General features: G+C 39.9%; 2 protein-coding genes and 1 long non-coding RNA gene across 3 annotated transcripts; 1 reads left to right on the forward strand and 2 right to left on the reverse strand.

The window, feature by feature from the left end:
• Nucleotides 1–1,462: 1,462 nt before the first annotated feature.
• ifnphi3 (interferon phi 3) lies at nt 1,463–6,734 on the reverse strand. Its single transcript, XM_037793641.1, has 5 exons — nt 4,987–6,734; nt 4,289–4,371; nt 4,048–4,204; nt 3,577–3,648; nt 1,463–3,403 (listed from the first exon to the last, which is right to left on the reverse strand). The coding sequence occupies exons 1-5, from the start codon at nt 5,113–5,115 to the stop codon at nt 3,278–3,280; spliced, it is 567 nt and encodes a 188-aa protein (XP_037649569.1). The 5' UTR covers nt 5,116–6,734; the 3' UTR covers nt 1,463–3,277.
• Nucleotides 6,735–9,644: 2,910 nt separating this feature from the next.
• On the reverse strand, nt 9,645–17,830 carry LOC119502576. The gene is made up of 3 exons (XR_005210102.1): nt 17,698–17,830; nt 15,768–15,936; nt 9,645–12,718 (listed from the first exon to the last, which is right to left on the reverse strand). It is a non-coding gene; the product is annotated as an uncharacterized LOC119502576 (long non-coding RNA).
• Nucleotides 15,421–18,267, forward strand: gh1 (growth hormone 1). Its single transcript, XM_037793640.1, has 6 exons — nt 15,421–15,631; nt 15,788–15,921; nt 17,169–17,285; nt 17,482–17,625; nt 17,712–17,858; nt 17,947–18,267. The coding sequence occupies exons 1-6, from the start codon at nt 15,622–15,624 to the stop codon at nt 18,007–18,009; spliced, it is 615 nt and encodes a 204-aa protein (XP_037649568.1). The 5' UTR covers nt 15,421–15,621; the 3' UTR covers nt 18,010–18,267.
• Nucleotides 18,268–19,102: the final 835 nt, after the last annotated feature.

Genomic DNA, 19,102 nt, shown 5'->3' on the forward strand with positions numbered 1-19,102 from the left:
ATTTTTAATAGGGCCGTTTCCGGTAAAGACCACTAACGGTGATTTTTATTAGGGCCGTTTCCGGTAAAGACCACTAACAGTGATTTTTACCGGGCCGTTTCTGGTACAGATCACTAACGGTGATTTTTATTAGGGCCGTTTCTGGTACAGATCACTAACGGTGATTTTTATTAGGGCCGTTTCTGGTACAGATCACTAACGGTGATTTTTATTAGGGCCGTTTCTGGTACAGATCACTAACGGTGATTTTTTTTAGGGCCGTTTCCAGTAAAGACCACTAACGGTGATTTTTACCACGGCCGTTTCTGGTACAGATCACTAACGGTGATTTTTACCGGGCCGTTTCTGGTAAAGATCACTAACGGTGATTTTTACTAGGGCCGTTTCTGGTACAGATCACTACCGGTGATTTTTATTAGGGCTGCTTCCGGTAAAGACCACTAACGGTGATTTTTACCACGGCCGTTCCTGGTAAAGATCACTAACGGTGATTTTTACCACGGCCGTTTCTGGTACAGATCACTAACGGTGATTTTTACCACGGCCGTTTCTGGTAAAGATCACTAACGGTGATTTTTACCGGGCCGTTTCTGGTACAGATCACTAACGGTGATTTTTATTAGGGCCGTTTCCGGTAAAGACCACTAACGGTGATTTTTACCGGGCCGTTTCTGGTAAAGATCACTAACGGTGATTTTTATTAGGGCCGTTTCTGGTACAGATCACTAACGGTGATTTTTTTTAGGGCCGTTTCCGGTAAAGATCACTAACGGTGATTTTTACCACGGCCGTTTCTGGTAAAGATCACTAACGGTGATTTTTACCGGGCCGTTTCTGGTAAAGATCACTAACGGTGATTTTTACTGGGCCGTTTCTGGTAAAGATCACTAACGGTGATTTTTACCGGGCCGTTTCTGGTAAAGATCACTAACGGTGATTTTTACCACGGCCGTTTCTGATAAAGATCACTAACGGTGATTTTTACTAGGGCCGTTTCTGGTACAGATCACTACCGGTGATTTTTATTAGGGCCGTTTCCGGTAAAGACCACTAACGGTGATTTTTATTAGGGCCGTTTCCGGTAAAGACCACTAACGGTGATTTTTACCGGGCCGTTTCTGGTAAAGATCACTAACGGTGATTTTTATTAGGGCCGTTTCTGGTACAGATCACTAACGGTGATTTTTATTAGGGCCGTTTCTGGTACAGATCACTAACGGTGATTTTTACCAGGCCGTTTCCGGTAAAGATCACTAACGGTGATTTTTATTAGGGCCGTTTCCGGTAAAGACCACTAACGGTGATTTTTACCGGGCCGTTTCTGGTAAAGATCACTAACGGTGATTTTTACCGGGCCGTTTCTGGTAAAGATCACTAACGGTGATTTTTACTAGGGCCGTTTCTGGTACAGATCACTACTGGTGATTTTTATTAGGGCCGTTTCCGGTAAAGATCACTAACGGTGATTTTTATTAGGGCCGTTTCCGGTAAAGACCACTAACGGTGATTTTTACCGGGCCGTTTCTGGTAAAGATCACTACCGGTGATTTTTATTAGGGCCGTTTCTGGTAAAGATCACTAACGGTGATTTTTACTAGGGCCGTTTCCGGTAAAGACCACTAACGGTGATTTTTATTAGGGCCGTTTCTGGTACAGATCACTAACGGTGATTTTTATTAGGGCCGTTTCCGGTAAAGACCACTAACGGTGATTTTTATTAGGGCCGTTTCTGGTACAGATCACTAACGGTGATTTTTATTAGGGCCATTTCCGGTAAAGACCACTAACGGTGATTTTTATTAGGGCCGTTTCTGGTAAAGACCACTAACGGTGATTTTTACCGGGCCGTTTCCGGTAAAGACCACTAATGGTGATTTTTATTAGGGCCGTTTCCGGTAAAGATCACTACCGGTGATTTTTACTAGGGCCGTTTCCGGTAAAGACCACTAACGGTGATTTTTACTAGGGCCGTTTCCGGTAAAGATCACTAACGGTGATTTTTACCGTTGCCGTTTCTGGTTAAGATCACTAACGGTGATTTTTACCGGGCCGTTTCTGGTTAAGATCACTAACGGTGATTTTTACCGGGCTGTTTCTGGTACAGATCACTAACGGTGATTTTTACCGTTGCCGTTTCTGGTTAAGATCACTAACTTGCATCAGTATCTGGTTTCTTTGAATGAGGATAGTTTATTGTTCATGAGGTAAATAAAACCTTCGTCTGTCAGAAGGTCAGATTTAACTTCCTGTTTACTTCATTTAACTAATCCCTAGTTTAATATAGTAGGTTTGAGTTTAAACTACAGATTGTACCATTACTGTGAATGACTCATTTTAATGTGACTTATTTAATACACGAGGTCTGGTTTTGAATGTTTTCTGATTGTGCCGACAGGCCTGTTTTATCTCTTCACTTCTGCTCAAGTCACAACTGGATGAATAACAGAGGGAATGAACAGGTGATGATTTATCTGCGTGGCATTTATGGATTAATTGCACTTTTGTCTGTGAGTCAGAGTGACTTCAAAATTATGAGTTAAAGGCTTCAATGTTGAAAATGAGTCACTGTGTTTACAGTCTGAATGTGAAAGTGAAAGTAACCTTTCACCTGGTTTCACTCTTTAATACTTTAATAACTTTATGACAGATAACTGAGTTTGGCTCAGTATCTGTCTATGTGTAGCTTAGCATTGGCTAACATTAGCTAGAGTCAACAATTAACCTGCATGTCGTCGGACTGTAGGAGGACGCCGCGGAGCAGCTTCGGGTTTGAACCTGTGACCCTCTCGCTGTGAGACGGTTAGAGAGTCAGACAGTTCAACTAAAAAATATCATCAGTGAGTCACTCCACCGCCGAGTCAGCATGTTTACTGTCTGTGTGTGTGTGTGTGTGTGTGTGTGTGTGTGTGTGTGTGTGTGTGTTAAAGTAAACGTCAAACTGTCAGAGTTTTATTTCAAGATGCTTTATTCTGATTAAATTGAACATTGAGACAAACAGAACAACACGATTTAAATAGGCAGGAACATAGTTTATAAATATAAATATAAATATGTGAAATGAAGTATCAAATAAATATAGATTTTTTGTCTTAATAAATATATAAATAAATATATGAATAAATAAATACAAAACTAGGTCAATAAATAAATAAATATTTTCAGTGTCATCAGTGAGCGTGGTTTTGGTCCTCAGTGGGCGTGGTCTCTGTCCTCAACGGGCGTGGTCTCTGTCCTCAACGGGCGTGGTCTCTGTCCTCAATGGGCGTGGTTTTGGTCCTCAGTGGGTGTGGTTTTGGTGCTGTATTGGTCTCCAGCTGAAGCAGGCACGGTGCTTGTGCAGGGCTGCCTCGAGGATCCGGACCAGATCTCTCTTCAGAGCCATCCAACCACAGCCTGCGCTGTCCTGAGTGACACACAGAGAGAGACCCCCTTAGCTCTGATTGGTCCACACACTCTGACTGACAGACCTATATATATGTCTATATATACTCTATATATATACTGTATATATACTCTCTATATATATAGAGAGTATATATACATAATCCTAAAAACAAAGTGTGTTTGTGTGTTTACCTGCTGGTCCAGAACTGCTGTCACATTACTGAAGTAAGAAGATAAAACACCTGAATCATCAACACTGGGCAACTGGAGAGAGAGAGAGAGAGAGAGAGAGACAGGTCAGAGACAGACAGGTGTGCAGACAGACAGGTGTTTAGACAAACAAGTGTTCAGACAGACAGACAGGTGTGCAGACAGACAGACAGACAGACAAGTGTTCAGACAGACAGACAGACAGACAGACAGACAGGTGTGCAGACAGACAGGTGTTTAGACAAACAAGTGTTCAGACAGACAGACAGGTGTGCAGACAGACAGACAGACAGACAAGTGTTCAGACAGACAGACAGACAGACAGACAGACAGACAGGTGTGCAGACAGACAGGTGTACAGATAGACAGACAGACAGACAAGTGTGCAGACAGACAGACAGGTGTGCAGATAGACAGACAGACAGACAGGTGTGCAGACAGACAGGTACTCACACAGCTTCCTGCCTCCTCCAGACGTTGCTGCAGGTGTTTGAACTTGTTGACCTTCTGGTTGTCCCAGGCAACAGGAAGCTCACGCTCCTCAAACATTATCCCCGCCTCCTCCAGTGACTCATCCACTACCCATAATACTCGGGGGCACTGCAGGGAACCAATCAGAGATCAGTGTTTTCAATCAGCCGGATTTTAAAGGAAACAAAAAAAGCAGCCCCGTGATTGGCTGGAGAGGATTACCTTGGCTTTGGCAGCAGGGAAGGCGGAGCCTGGGAAGGAGATGTTGGCGTTGTACGGCAGGCAGCGGGCAGGAAACGGCCCCCCCTACAGGACATAAAGGTAAGGGAAGTGTGAGTTGATGTGAAACAGTAAAGACGGTTCAGGTGTGAGCAGTTGAAGTGTGAGTTGACGTGAAGCAGCAAAGACGGTTCAGGTGTGAGCAGTTGAAGTGTGAGTTGACGTGAAGCAGCAAAGACAGTTCAGGTGTGAGCAGTTGAAGTGTGAGTTGACGTGAAGCAGCAAAGACAGTTCAGGTGTGAGCAGTTGAAGTGTGAGTTGACGTGAAGCAGCAAAGACAGTTCAGGTGTGAGCAGTTGAAGTGTGAGTTGACGTGAAACAGCAAAGACGGTTCAGGTGTGAGCAGTTGAAGTGTGAGTTGACGTGAAGCAGCAAAGACGGTTCAGGTGTGAGCAGTTGAAGTGTGAGTTGACGTGAAGCAGCAAAGACAGTTCAGGTGTGAGCAGTTGAAGTGTGAGTTGACGTGAAACAGTAAAGACGGTTCAGGTGTGAGCAGTTGAAGTGTGAGTTGACGTGAAGCAGCAAAGACGGTTCAGGTGTGAGCAGTTGAAGTGTGAGTTGACGTGAAGCAGCAAAGACGGTTCAGGTGTGAATTGATACGTGAGAGCGTTCTGATTGAAGGTCAAAGGTCAAAGGTCGTACCAGATCTCTGAGCAGGTGATGAGCCGACTGGACCATGTTTCCCTCTAGCTGACAGGTCGGCATGGCGACCGCTATCAGATGGAGGCTGCAGATGTGCAGGAGGACGAGGAAGACTGAAGACGGTGTCATGGTTCTGATGGTTCTGGTCCTGATGGTTTTTGTTTCAGCTGGTCTATAGCAGGTCCTGGTTCTGAAACAGACCTCAGGTTTAGTCGAAGTTCTACAGAAAGACCAGCTGGCGTTCTGAGTTTTAAAAACATTCACCTGAAGTGAGTCCTGGTCTTGGTTCTTCAGGTGATCTTGGTTTGGGTTCTGGTTCTGGTTCTGGTTCTGGATCTGGTCCTGGTTTGAGATGCTTCAGGTGTGCAGTGTTAGCCGGCAGCTTCAGGTGCGTTCAGGTAACCTGGAACACAGAGCAGCAGATTTGCATGCTGTCAGGACCAAACAGAGACCTCGTACCTGAGTGAGTCATCAAACCTTAGAGAGTCTGATCCAAACCACAACGGCAGAGACCCGGTCCAGGACAGGTCTCCTCCGCCAGGTGAGTCACTGCAGCTTCATGCAGGTACACAACCCGCTAAATGTGGAATTAAAGCCTTCACTCTGTCTGAGATCAACACCTTTTCACAAGTTATTATTTTATTAAATATGAATTAATATGTATTAATTATTACGTCTCTTTATGAGGACATCTTAAATATTGAACTGAAATGTGTCCTGAATCACAGCTGATGATTTTCACTTTATACGCTAAATTACAACGTTTAATTTGATCAAACATATCAAAGGTTTACTAATTGTTTCCTAAAACATTAACATTATTAACATTATTATTAATACAATACCATTATTACTAATACAGTTACATCATCAACATTGTTAACATTATTACTAATATATCAACATAAACATTGTTAACATTGAGCGACAGATCAGAGGTGACTCCACCAAGTGAAGTTTCATTTCAGTCTAAATAAACTGACACATTAATATTAATATCAATATTAATATTAATGTGAAGCAGCTTAAACACACCAGAGTCTGTCTGCACATATGATAATAATAATGATGATGATGGTGATGATAATAATAGTAATAATAATAATGATGTTAATAATATAAAGTTTCAACACTAATGACGTGGAGCTGCTTGATGATGTTTGAGTGAAACTGATCTCAGACTAGGACTCTGATCTGAGACCAGGACTCTGATCTCAGATCAGGACTCTGATGTCAGATCAGGACTCAGGAGGCTCTGAAATGAAACCGTTGAATCAGTGTTTCTATTGGCTGACTAATAGTTCCACTTGTTGCTCCGACATTCGATGTTTGTGACCGCGGCGGACGAGGAAACTCGATATATGTGGAAATAATGTCGCTTTATTACGAGAACGCTGAGCGTCATGTTTACCGTAAACTAATTTATCACTTTACTAAATGTAGTTAGACATTAAATCAGTTGATGATACAAACATCACGTTTAGGTTCGACTGAAAACGACAGGAAGTTAAATCCTCTCAGGTCAGTGAGACGCTTCTTAATGTTGATGAGTTCTGTTAGTTTGATGATTAAAACCTGTTTCTGTCGTCGGTTTGTTCATCAAGTCTGAAAACTGAGCAGAGAGACGCCTCAGAAACTACGGAAAGTACTCAGATCCTTTACTGCAGTAAAAGTACTAATACCACACTATACAACTACTCCGTCACAGTAAAAGTACTAATACCATACTATACAACTACTCCGTCACAGTAAAAGTACTAATACCATACTATACAACTACTCCGTCACAGTAAAAGTACTAATACCATACTATACAACTACTCTGTTACAGTAAAAGTACTAATACCACACAATACAACTACTCTGTTACAGTAAAAGTACTAATACTACACTATAAAACTACTCCGTCAGAGTAAAAGTACTAATACCACACTATAAAACTACTCTGTTACAGTAAAAGTACTAATACCACACTATAAAACTACTCTGTTACAGTAAAAGTACTAATACCACACTATAAAACTACTCTGTTACAGTAAAAGTACTAATACCACACTATAAAACTACTCTGTTACAGTAAAAGTACTAATACCACACTATAAAACTACTCTGTTACAGTAAAAGTACTAATACCACACTATAAAACTACTCCGTCAGAGTAAAAGTACTAATACCACACTATAAAACTACTCTGTCACAGTAAAAGTACTAATACCACACTATAAAACTACTCTGTTACAGTAAAAGTACTAATACCACACTATAAAACTACTCTGTTACAGTAAAAGTACTAATACCACACTATAAAACTACTCTGTCACAGTAAAAGTACTAATACTACACTATAAAACTACTCTGTCACAGTAAAAGTACTAATACCACACTATAAAACTACTCCGTCACAGTAAAAGTACTAATACCATGTAATTGCTAATACGTTAACATTATTAACACTTTTTCTAATACATTAAAATTATTGACATTATTACTAATATGTTAAAATTGTTAACATTATAACTAATACGTTAACATTGTTAACATTATAACTAATACATTAAATTGTTAACATTATTACTAATTCGTTAACATTGTTAACATTATAACTAATATGTTAAAATTGTTAACATTATAACTAATACATTAAATTGTTAACATTATCACTAATATGTTAAAATTGTTAACATTATCACTAATACATTAACATTGTTAACATTATTATGATACATTCACATTACTACTAATATGTTAAAAAAAATTATAAATGTTGTTTTATCTTATTGATTATTTGAAAAACTTTGCAGAATGTTGTCGTCATAAAACATAAACAAAACATAAAAACAGGTAACTTTAAACCAATAAAAAGATCATCATGAAATTATGAAATGAAAATAAGTATTAAAATATTATAATGGTCTTTAGTCCCAGTTTAGTGATAAAGTGATTAGATTTAATGTTCTCGTTAGTTTGAATTGTTTTGTTTCACGAGTCTGTAAATCTAGTTTCACATGAACTCTCTGGATCGATAACTAATAAACAATATCTGATCAGAAACATGAACTCACCGTAGAGAGGTGCTGGTCTGCTGGAGGTCTGGAGGTTCTGGTCTCTGTTGATCTGGTTCTCTGGCTGGAGGTCTGGAGGTTCTGGTCTCTGTTGATCTGGTTCTCTGGCTGGAGGTCCTGGAGGTTCTGGTCTCTGTTGATCTGCTGGTTGTGGTTCTGATGAGCATCCCTGACATCTTGTGGTTTAAATAAAGCTTCGACGGACAGAAACTGAAACTCTGATGTTTCAAACCTCTGATGTGTTTAAAGCAAAATCTAAAAAGTTCTACGAAATTTGGAAATTTCCCTTTTCAACCCCCACCCCAACCTCAACCGCAACCCCCCCACCACCCAGGGTGCCAGGGTGCCAGGCTGTGTGTGAGGTATCTTACTATGACTGTTACTACAAAAGTACACAATAGAAAATACAATAAGAACACAAAAATACAATAAATTAACTGGATCATTTCATGTCCTAAAGTATGTGGACACCTGAGCGTTGCAGCTCCATCCATTAACATGGAGTTAGACTCAAACCGTGTCCACATACTTATGGACACTTATAGTTTAGTTTTCACTAAAAACCTCCTGCACAAAAGTATGTTGACAGCCAACTGTCATAGTTGAATACTCCTTAAGATAAGATAAGATAAGATAAGATAAGATAAGATAAGATAAGTGAGATAAGATGATAGAAGATGAGATAATCCTTTATTAGTCCCACAGCAGAGAGATTTGCAGTATTACAGCAGTAAAGGGGATAGTACTAAAGGGGAAAGGACAAACAACAATATGCATCAGTAAAAAAACAAAAAAAAACAAGATATAATAAATAAATAAATAAATAAACCTCAAAAAAGCGAAATATAAAATATATATAATATAATAGTAGACAGACAATTGACCCTAAAAAGACATCAGAGTTCTTTCATTTGTCCATTTAGTTGAAAACCAAAACATCTTAAACTAAACTGTGATGTTTTATAGTCGAGGCGACTCTGAAGTTAACTTAAAGTAAAGTTAAACTTAAGTTAAAGTAAAGTTAAACTTAAGGGGATGACTTTTATTTTATTTGGTAAATTTTAAGAATGTATTTATCCTTTAAGAAAACTACATGTATATGTGTGTGTATGTGTGTATATATGTATACATGTGTATATGTGTATGTATATATGTGTCTATATATACGTATATACAGTATGTATGTATGTATATATATGTGTGTTTGTGTGTGTGTGTGTGTGCGTGTGTGTATATGTGTACATGTGTATATATGTGTGTGTATATATATATGTGTTATATGTATATGTAAGTATATATGTGTATATATATGTTTACATATATGTGTGTATATATGTGTATGTAAGTACGTAAATGTGTGTATATTTACTGAATGTGTGTGTATATGTGTATATGTATATATGTATATGTAGGTATATATGTGTATGTATGTATGCATGTATGTATGTACGTATATGTGTGTATATGTGTGTATACAGTATATATATGTATATATGTATATATGTGTGTATATATATATGTGTGTGTGTATATGTGTGTAGCTTTTTACTTCTTTAAACACACATAAACTATAGAAATACCAACATGTAGTATTTAATATCGTCTGTGTATTTATTCAGTAGTTATTCCTTTAACAACCCTCATTAACATATCTGAACTAAATCATCAATTATTAATTAATGAATTAATTATGAATGAGTTAATTAATTAAAAACAAACTGAAGAGGTTCCCAACCTGAGGCTCGGGACCCTCTAAAGGACTCAGGACAGGAAGAAGAACCAGATAGTTCTAATTCATTATTTATTAATTTCTTCTTCTGAAGGTTTTAAATCAGTTTATTAGTGAAGTTGTTGACGTGTTGAACCTGTGATGAGGGTTTAAAGGCTGACAGTGTTTAAAGGGTTAATGAAAGATGGAAACTAAGACATCAGTTTGCTGAATCATGAACTTTTCCCTGATTTCACCCTGAAGACGTTATTAGGTTCCATTTTGACGAATGAATCAGAGCGAAGCCGTCTGTGTCGTCATTCATCGAACTCCTCGACGTGCGGTTTAACCCCCGAAATGTTCAGTTTACATTTACCGTGAAGAGAGCAGGGAGACGGTTTAGTACGAGGCAGGAAGTTCAGCTTCAGTTTAGGTTTAGACAGAAAGAGACGGAGACGCAGACGAGTCGAGGATCTCTGAAAACAGGAAGGAAAACCACAGAACGCATCGGAGGGTTTTGTCTACAACTTTTCTGAATGACTTTCAGCTGCAGTTTGTAGATAAATGTGATGATTCAAGGACACCAGAGGAAAGTCCTCCTCATTCACTCCTCAGCATTCATATTCATTCAGCTTCATTCAGTTTCCACTGAAGCTTTAAGGAAAACAATGAAACCACACTGTCTCCTGCATCCCTCATCTCTGAGTTTAAAGGTGTCATCAGAACATTTTCCACTAAACAGAAAAAGTCACATCAGTCAGTTTATACTCAAAAGGGGGTGGGGGGGGGGGCATTATTAATTAATATAGTATAATAAATTAATGCCAAATAAAACAGTTTAATATATTCTAACACATCAATAAAGAGCTGCTGCAATGGACGCATTATCAGACATAAAAAATGATAACAATTTCTAAACAGATGTTTTAACACCAGGATGGATCTATCTGCTTCATCTGAGTCTATGTGGACGTAGAAGGAAGTTACCGCTTTTAAGCAGAATTCATTGAAAGGATAGGATAGCCCCTTGAGATGTAGCATCTCATGTTCGAGGGGGTCCTATAGACACAAATACAAAAAACACATACAGACTAAACAGCATTACATAGAAAACATCCACTGCAAATACAGAGTTGTTTTAAGATGAGAAAATAAAGATGTCCTGAAGCAGCGGAAAGAGGTAGTAGATCTCAGAGAAAGAGGGAGATGATTCCAGTCTGATGGAGCTTTGTATTGGAATGACCTGCCTCCAACTTCTTTGAAACTTCTTTGGACAAAGAAAGAGGGATGTTGCATTTATGTCTGAGTGAATATGAAGATCTTCATGGAACCAAAAACTGTTTCAAATAGGAAGAACATTAAAATAAACACCTTTGAAAATAAACTGAACCCAGTGTAATGTCCTTCTAGATTTCAGCTGCAACCAATTAAGTGATTCATACATGAAACAATGGTGAGTTCTATAAGGACACCTCAAGACTAATCTACAAAGAGAATTATACACAACAGTAAGGGGCCTAAGATAAGTATCAGAGATGTTTTGATAGACAATATCAGCATAATCAATAATAGGTAGTATCAACTGTGAAATTATTCTTTTTCTGACTTCAAAAGTAAAACAATTAATTGAGCGATAAAGTGAACTCAGACAATCATATGTTCGTTTTATAATAAAATCAATGTGGGGCTTAAAGGAGAGTTCACGGTCAATCCAAAGTCCAAGATATCTGAATGAATCAACTTTCTCAAGGGGTGACCCATCAACAAAATGAATATGCAAATCCAAGTAATGTGAACGATTATGTCGCGTATCAAACACCATGCTGCAGGACGTCTTTTTATTCAATGCAAGTTTGTTGTTATGAAACCAGTTTTAGACCAAATTAAAATCAAACTGTAAAGAATTCTGAATTTGTAATATATCAGAGTTAGAAATGTAAATAACAGTGTCATCAGCATAAAGATGAACAAGACAATTTGAGCATATTTGAGGTAGGTCGTTGATAAAGATGGAAAAAAGAAGTGGTCCCAAGGTGGAACCTTGTGGAACACCCTTTTCAACAATTAAATAGTCCGACTGAGAACCTTGAATGACAACACACTGACGTCTATTATGAAGATAGGCATTAAACCAGAGGAGAGCATTTTGATTTAAACCAATAGAATAGAGCTTGTCAAGTAGGAGGTAGTGATCAACCATATCGAAAACCTTGGAAAGATCGATTTAAATTGCACCTGTCAGTTGGCCTTTATCAAAGGATGAGAACACATCATTAGTACATTTTAAAGAGCCGTGGTGGTGGAGTGATTCGGTCTAAAGCCTGATTAAATGGAGATAAAAGGTTAAATAAATTGATGTATTGTGATAATTGCTTGAAAATAAGTTTCTCAAAGATTTTATTGTGGTAGTCTGAGCAACGTGACGTCATATCCGTTCCGTATCCGAAAACCAATTAGTATCAGTATTAAATTTACACGATAACGCAAATTCATTCTATCGCCACTAATTTCTTGAATTTTACTGACTAAAACCCTAAAATCAGGTTAAAAAGAGCATTTATTGTTGCCGTAATGCTCACCGTGAATTAAACCGTGATTTTGATCGATATTATTCATAAAAAAGAAAATAATTTTGCAAACTTGCATCCAGTGATTAGCTGCTGCAGCTGGTTCCTTTAATGTTCAATAGAAGAAGTCAAAGGTGTGAAAGTGAAATGTCCTCGACTCGATCAGTCACACAGACGAACATCAATATCTAAATATGGATTGTACTACAACATTTTGTCACATATTAACAAAGCTGATGAAGAATTCCCAACTTCTCCAGATCAAATCCTCTTTTTCAGAATCCGTTGTAGACCTGCCGATGGACTTCCAGAACGCCGACGGTCCAGGACGGGGAACCTGTTCCTGGTCACCCAGACTGCCGTCAGACCAGAGAACCTCGCCACCGCCGCCGCCGCTGAGGATAAGAACAAAGGTCGATTATGGCTGAGAATTAAAGATAAGAGTTAAGATATAGGTGACTTGGTGATTTGTCGCCTTACTTTGATATTGACAGACATATATATAACTATAATTCATGTGTGTTTCAGTGTGTACGTCTCAAAGATGAACATATTGATGAAACCGTTGCTTTATTATACGTAATAACTGTTATTATATATAATAACTGTCACACATTCTGATGATTGTTCCAGAGATACATGTGGCGAGGCGCCGGCCCTTTAAGAACTTAATAATTGAATATATTTCTACTCATCCTGAACGAGCACCGAGAGAGAGTGTTTGTTACCGGAGATCAACCTGTTCCTGTTGTTTACTGTGTCTCCTGGTTCACATGAATCTGCTCCTATCGGTGTCACACAACCATGAATTCATTCAGTTAGAGTGATGTAACTCCTCTCTGTTAAAGGTCTGACCTCAGATCAGTGATGATTAATTCACATCTCTGAGGACAAAAACATCAAACATCTGACTCTGTTTTCTCAAAGTACAACACGTTTCCTGTAAATCTACTAAAATACAGAACATCACCTCTACTGTACTCTACTGATCTCTACTGATCTCTACTGTACTCTACTGATCTCTACTGATCCCTACTGATCTCTACTGTACTCTACTGATCTCTACTGATCTCTACTGTACTCTACTGATCTCTACTGATCTCTGCTGATCCCTACTGATCTCTACTGATCCCTACTGATCTCTACTGTACTCTACTGATCTCTACTGTACTCTACTGATCTCTACTGATCTCTACTGTACTCTACTGATCTCTACTGATCTCTGCTGATCCCTACTGATCTCTACTGATCCCTACTGATCTCTACTGTACTCTACTGATCTCTACTGTACTCTACTGATCTCTACTGATCTCTACTGTACTCTACTGATCTCTACTGATCTCTACTGTGCTCTACTGATCTCTACTGATCTCTGCTGATCCCTACTGATCTCTACTGATCCCTACTGATCTCTACTGTACTCTACTGATCTCTACTGTACTCTACTGATCTCTACTGATCTCTACTGTACTCTACTGATCTCTACTGATCTCTGCTGATCCCTACTGATCTCTACTGATCCCTACTGATCTCTACTGTACTCTACTGATCTCTACAGTACTCTACTGATCTCTACTGATCTCTACTGATCTCTACTGTACTCTACTGATCTCTACTGTACTCTACTGATCTCTACTGATCTCTGCTGATCCCTACTGATCTCTACTGATCCCTACTGATCTCTACTGTACTCTACTGATCTCTACTGATCTCTACTGTACTCTACTGATCTCTACTGTACTCTACTGAGATCTACTAGAGATCAGTAGAGTTGATGTTCTGTATTTTAGTAGATTTACAGGAAACATGTCGCTGATCTCTACTGTACTCTACTGATCTCTACTGTACACTATCAATCTCTACTGATCTCTACTGTACTCTACTGATCTCTACTGATCTCTACTGTACTCTACTGTACCCTACTGATCTCTACTGATCTCTACTGTACACTATCAATCTTTACTGATCTCCATTGTACACTATGATCTCTACTGTACACTATCAGTCTCTACTGATCTCTACTGTACTCTACTGATCTCTACTGATCTCTACTGTACTCTACTGATCTCTACTGATCCCTACTGATCTCTACTGATCTCTACTGTACTCTACTGATCTCTACTGTACTCTACTGATCTCTACTGATCCCTACTGATCCTTACTGATCTCTACTGTACTCTACTGATCTCTACTGTACTCTACTGATCTCTACTGATCTCTACTGTACTCTACTGATCTCTACTGTACTCTACTGAGATCTACTAGAGATCAGTAGAGTTGATGTTCTGTATTTTAGTAGATTTACAGGAAACATGTCGCTGATCTCTACTGTACTCTACTGATCTCTACTGTACACTATCAATCTCTACTGATCTCTACTGTACTCTACTGATCTCTACTGATCTCTACTGTACTCTACTGTACCCTACTGATCTCTACTGATCTCTACTGTACACTATCAATCTTTACTGATCTCCATTGTACACTATGATCTCTACTGTACACTATCAATCTCTACTGATCTCTACTGTACTCTACTGATCACTACTGATCTCTACTGTACACTATCAATCTTTATTGATCTCTACTGTACACTATTGATCTCTACTGATCTCTACTGTACTCTACTGATCTCCTCTGATCTCTACTGACCTCTACTGACCTCTACTGTACTCTACTGATCTCTACTGATCTCTACTGATCTCTACTGATCTGATCTCTCAGGTGTCTGACTCCAGAACATTGTTCATCAGAAACAAAGACTTGAGTCCAGAAGTTCATCACTGAGTGACCAGTTTGTTCTGGAGGCTCCACGTTCACTTTGACCTCTTCGTCTGTTTGGAGTTAAAAAATAAAACATCTCTTGATTTACAGAATTTAATTATTATTAAATTATTAATTATTATTATTATTATTATTATTAAGTTTCCCTCCCACGTCACCTCGCCTCGTTCTTCATATTCTGATATTTTCACCTCAAATCAATTCACCCGTCACACTTCTATAAATATTATTATTGAGGTGTTAATGTTAAATAGAGGTCAACACACACACACACACACACACACACACACACACACACACACACACGCACACACACACACACACACACGCACACACGCACGGCGGTTGTTTGTTCGGTTCATGTTTCTGTTGATGAATTTAATCATCAAGTTTTCGGCTATAAAACCACAAAACTCTGAGCTGAATACATCAGAACGCCCCGGACACCTGAACTCAGATCAGATTAACCAGAACCTGAACCAGAACCTGAACCTGAACTGATCCCAGACCAGCCATGGACCGAGGTAAGACATGATGGTTTTATTAGTGCTGGAACTCATTTAGTTTTTATTTGTCTATTTTATTTTACTTTAATCTGTTCTAATTACCCGTCTCACCTGTCTGTCTCTCACCTGTCTCACCTACCTGTCTGTCTCTCACCTGTCTCCTGCGTCTCTCAGTCGTCCTCCTGTTGTCGGTGGTGTCTCTGGGCGTCTCCTCTCAGCCAATCACAGACGGCCAGCGTCTGTTCTCCATCGCCGTCAGCAGAGTTCAACACCTCCACCAGGTCGCCCAGAGACTCTTCTTTGAGTTCGTAAGTCTACCTCAGCTGATAGAGACAGACAGACAGAGACAGACAGAGACAGACAGACAGACACAGACAGAGACAGAAAGACACAGAAAGACACAAAGAGACAGAAAGACACAGAAAGACACAGAAAGAGACAGAAAGACACAGAAAGAGACAGAAAGACACAAAAAGAGACAGAAAGAGACAGAAAGAGACAGAAAGAGACAGAAAGAGACAGAAAGACACAAAAAGAGACAGAAAGAGACAGAAAGACACAGAAAGAGAGAAAGAGACAGAAAGACACGGAAAGAGACAGAAAGACACAGAAAGAGATGGAAAGAGACAGAAAGAGACAAAAAGAGACAGAAAGAGACGGAAAGAGACAGAAAGAGACAAAAAGAGACAGAAAGAGACGGAAAGAGACAGAAAGAGACAGAAAGAGACAGAAAGAGACAAAAAGAGACAGAAAGAGACGGAAAGACACAGAAAGAGACGGAAAGACACAGAAAGAGACAGAAAGACACAGAAAGAGACAAAAAGACACAGAAAGAGACAGAAAGAGACAGAAAGAGACGGAAAGACACAGAAAGAGACGGAAAGACACAGAAAGAGACAAAAAGAGACAGAAAGAGACAGAAAGACACAGAAAGAGACAAAAAGACACAGAAAGAGACAGAAAGAGACAGAAAGAGACGGAAAGACACAGAAAGAGACGGAAAGAGACAGAAAGAGACAAAAAGAGACAGAAAGAGATAGAAAGACACAGAAAGAGACAAAAAGACACAGAAAGACACAGAAAGAGACAGAAAGAGACAGAAAGACACAAAGAGACAGAAAGACACAGAAAGACACAGAAAGAGACAGAAAGACACAGAAAGAGACAGAAAGACACAAAAAGAGACAGAAAGAGACAGAAAGAGACAGAAAGAGACGGAAAGACACAGAAAGAGACGGAAAGAGACAGAAAGAGACAAAAAGAGACAGAAAGAGACGGAAAGAGACAGAAAGAGACAAAAAGAGACAGAAAGAGACAGAAAGACACAGAAAGACACAGAAAGAGACAGAAAGAGACAAAAAGAGACAGAAAGAGACGGAAAGAGACAGAAAGAGACAGAAAGACACAGAAAGAGACAGAAAGACACAGAAAGAGACGGAAAGACACAGAAAGAGACAGAAAGACACAGAAAGAGACAACGGGGACAGAAACATGTACTGTGTGTTAACCATCAGTGTGTACATCACTGTGTGTATTTGTACTGTGTGTGTGTTAGGAGAGCTCTCTGCAGACGGAGGAGCAGCGTCAACTCAACAAGATCTTCCTGCAGGATTACTGCAACTCTGATAACATCATCAGCCCCATCGACAAGCACGAGACACAACGCAGCTCCGTGAGTACTACACAGTACTACACAGTACTACACTATACTACACAATACTACACTATAATACACAATACTACATAGTACTACACAATACTACTCAATACTTTTCATTGGTTGTAGATTGTGATGTCTATCTCCTATTGTCTGATTGGTTCTAGATCCTGAAGCTGTTATCTATCTCCTATCGTCTGATTGGTTCTAGATCCTGAAGCTGTTATCTATCTCCTATCGATTGGTCGAGTCTTGGGAGATTCCCAGCCGTTCTCTGTCTGGAGGTTCGGCTCCCAGAAACCTGATTTCCCCCAAATTGACTCAACTGAAGGCGGGAATCCTGCTGCTGATCGAGGTGAGAACACGCACATGAATCATATTGTAAACACTAATTAAATATAAACCTCCAACCCGTGTGACGAACCACCTGATATCCTGCAGGCCAATCAGGACGGAGCAGAGCTCTTCCCTGATAGCTCCGCCCTGCAGCTCGCTCCGTACGGAAACTACTATCAGAGTCTGGGAGCCGACGAGTCGCTGAGACGAACCTACGAACTGTTGGCCTGTTTCAAGAAAGACATGCACAAGGTGAGGAAGAGGAGGGGTTGGATGTGATGACGATGATGATGAAGATGATGTAATGATGATGTAATGATGATGATGTTTGTGTTAACAGGTGGAGACCTATCTGACGGTGGCTAAATGTCGACTCTCTCCAGAAGCCAACTGCACCCTGTAGCCCCGCCTCTCCACTGTGAAGCCCCGCCCCCCCGTGTGATGATGTAATCCCGTGTGTTCTGTAGCCCCGCCTCCTGTTATCGGACTCAGTTTACTAGCGTTAGCATTAGCATTAGTGTTAGCCTCTGTTCGGTGTCTCTGTGCTGAAGTCCAAACTGATGATGAAATGTTTTCTGATGTTATTGCGATGGCAGTTGTGTGAACAGGAAGTGATGTCATACTGTCTTCATGTGAAATAAAGTGTGCTGTGTTGCATTCAGACGTGTGTTGATGATTCATGAGCTTCACGGTTTCTTCTTCATGTCTGTTTCCACCCGGATGACGATCCAGCTACACCTATGATGTTGTTCCCCGGTGGAAGAGATGCGGGTTGAGCTGCGCTCGCTGCACATCACAGCCTGCACCGCCCAAAGTCGGGCTTTGCACGATGCAGCGAAAAGCTGTCGTAGCGCAGCGCAAGCCGTTAGAAATGATAGGCCCGTTTAAGATGAGCCAGGACAGCGCAGAATCCATCAGCGCAAAATGCACGCCGGCTAGATTTGTGTCCGACTCGCTCTGACGTCATGAACATGAGTGCAACGATAACCTCACGAGGTCGAGGCGGTCGCAGTTCTTAGAGCCAGGCAACCGCAGCTGCTCTCCACCGATTGCAAGACCCAGAGCATGATGGGAAACGGCTGGCTGTCAACTGATGAAAGAGCTGATTGGCTCTCAGTTGTGATAGTAAACACCACGTGTTGTAGATAGTCACAACTCTCTGTGTAATATTTAACACTAGATTGTAGGATATTAGTCTCATGTTGGGCATTGAAGGTTTCATCTGTTAAACATATCTTGTGTGGTTTATATAATAATAATAATAATAATAATAAATATATATAATATAATTATATACATAACTATATATAATTATATATAACAATTATAATAATAATAATTATTATTATTATCCATCCATCCATCTTCAACCGCTTATCCGGGATCGGGTCGCGGGGGCAACAGCTCCAGCAGGGGACCCCAAACTTCCCTTTCCCGGGCCACATTAACCAGCTCTGACTGGGGGATCCCGAGGCGTTCCCAGGCCAGAGTAGAGA

This window comes from Sebastes umbrosus, chromosome 14 (assembly GCF_015220745.1).
Source record: "Sebastes umbrosus isolate fSebUmb1 chromosome 14, fSebUmb1.pri, whole genome shotgun sequence".
Classification (NCBI taxonomy): Eukaryota; Metazoa; Chordata; class Actinopteri; order Perciformes; family Sebastidae; genus Sebastes; species Sebastes umbrosus.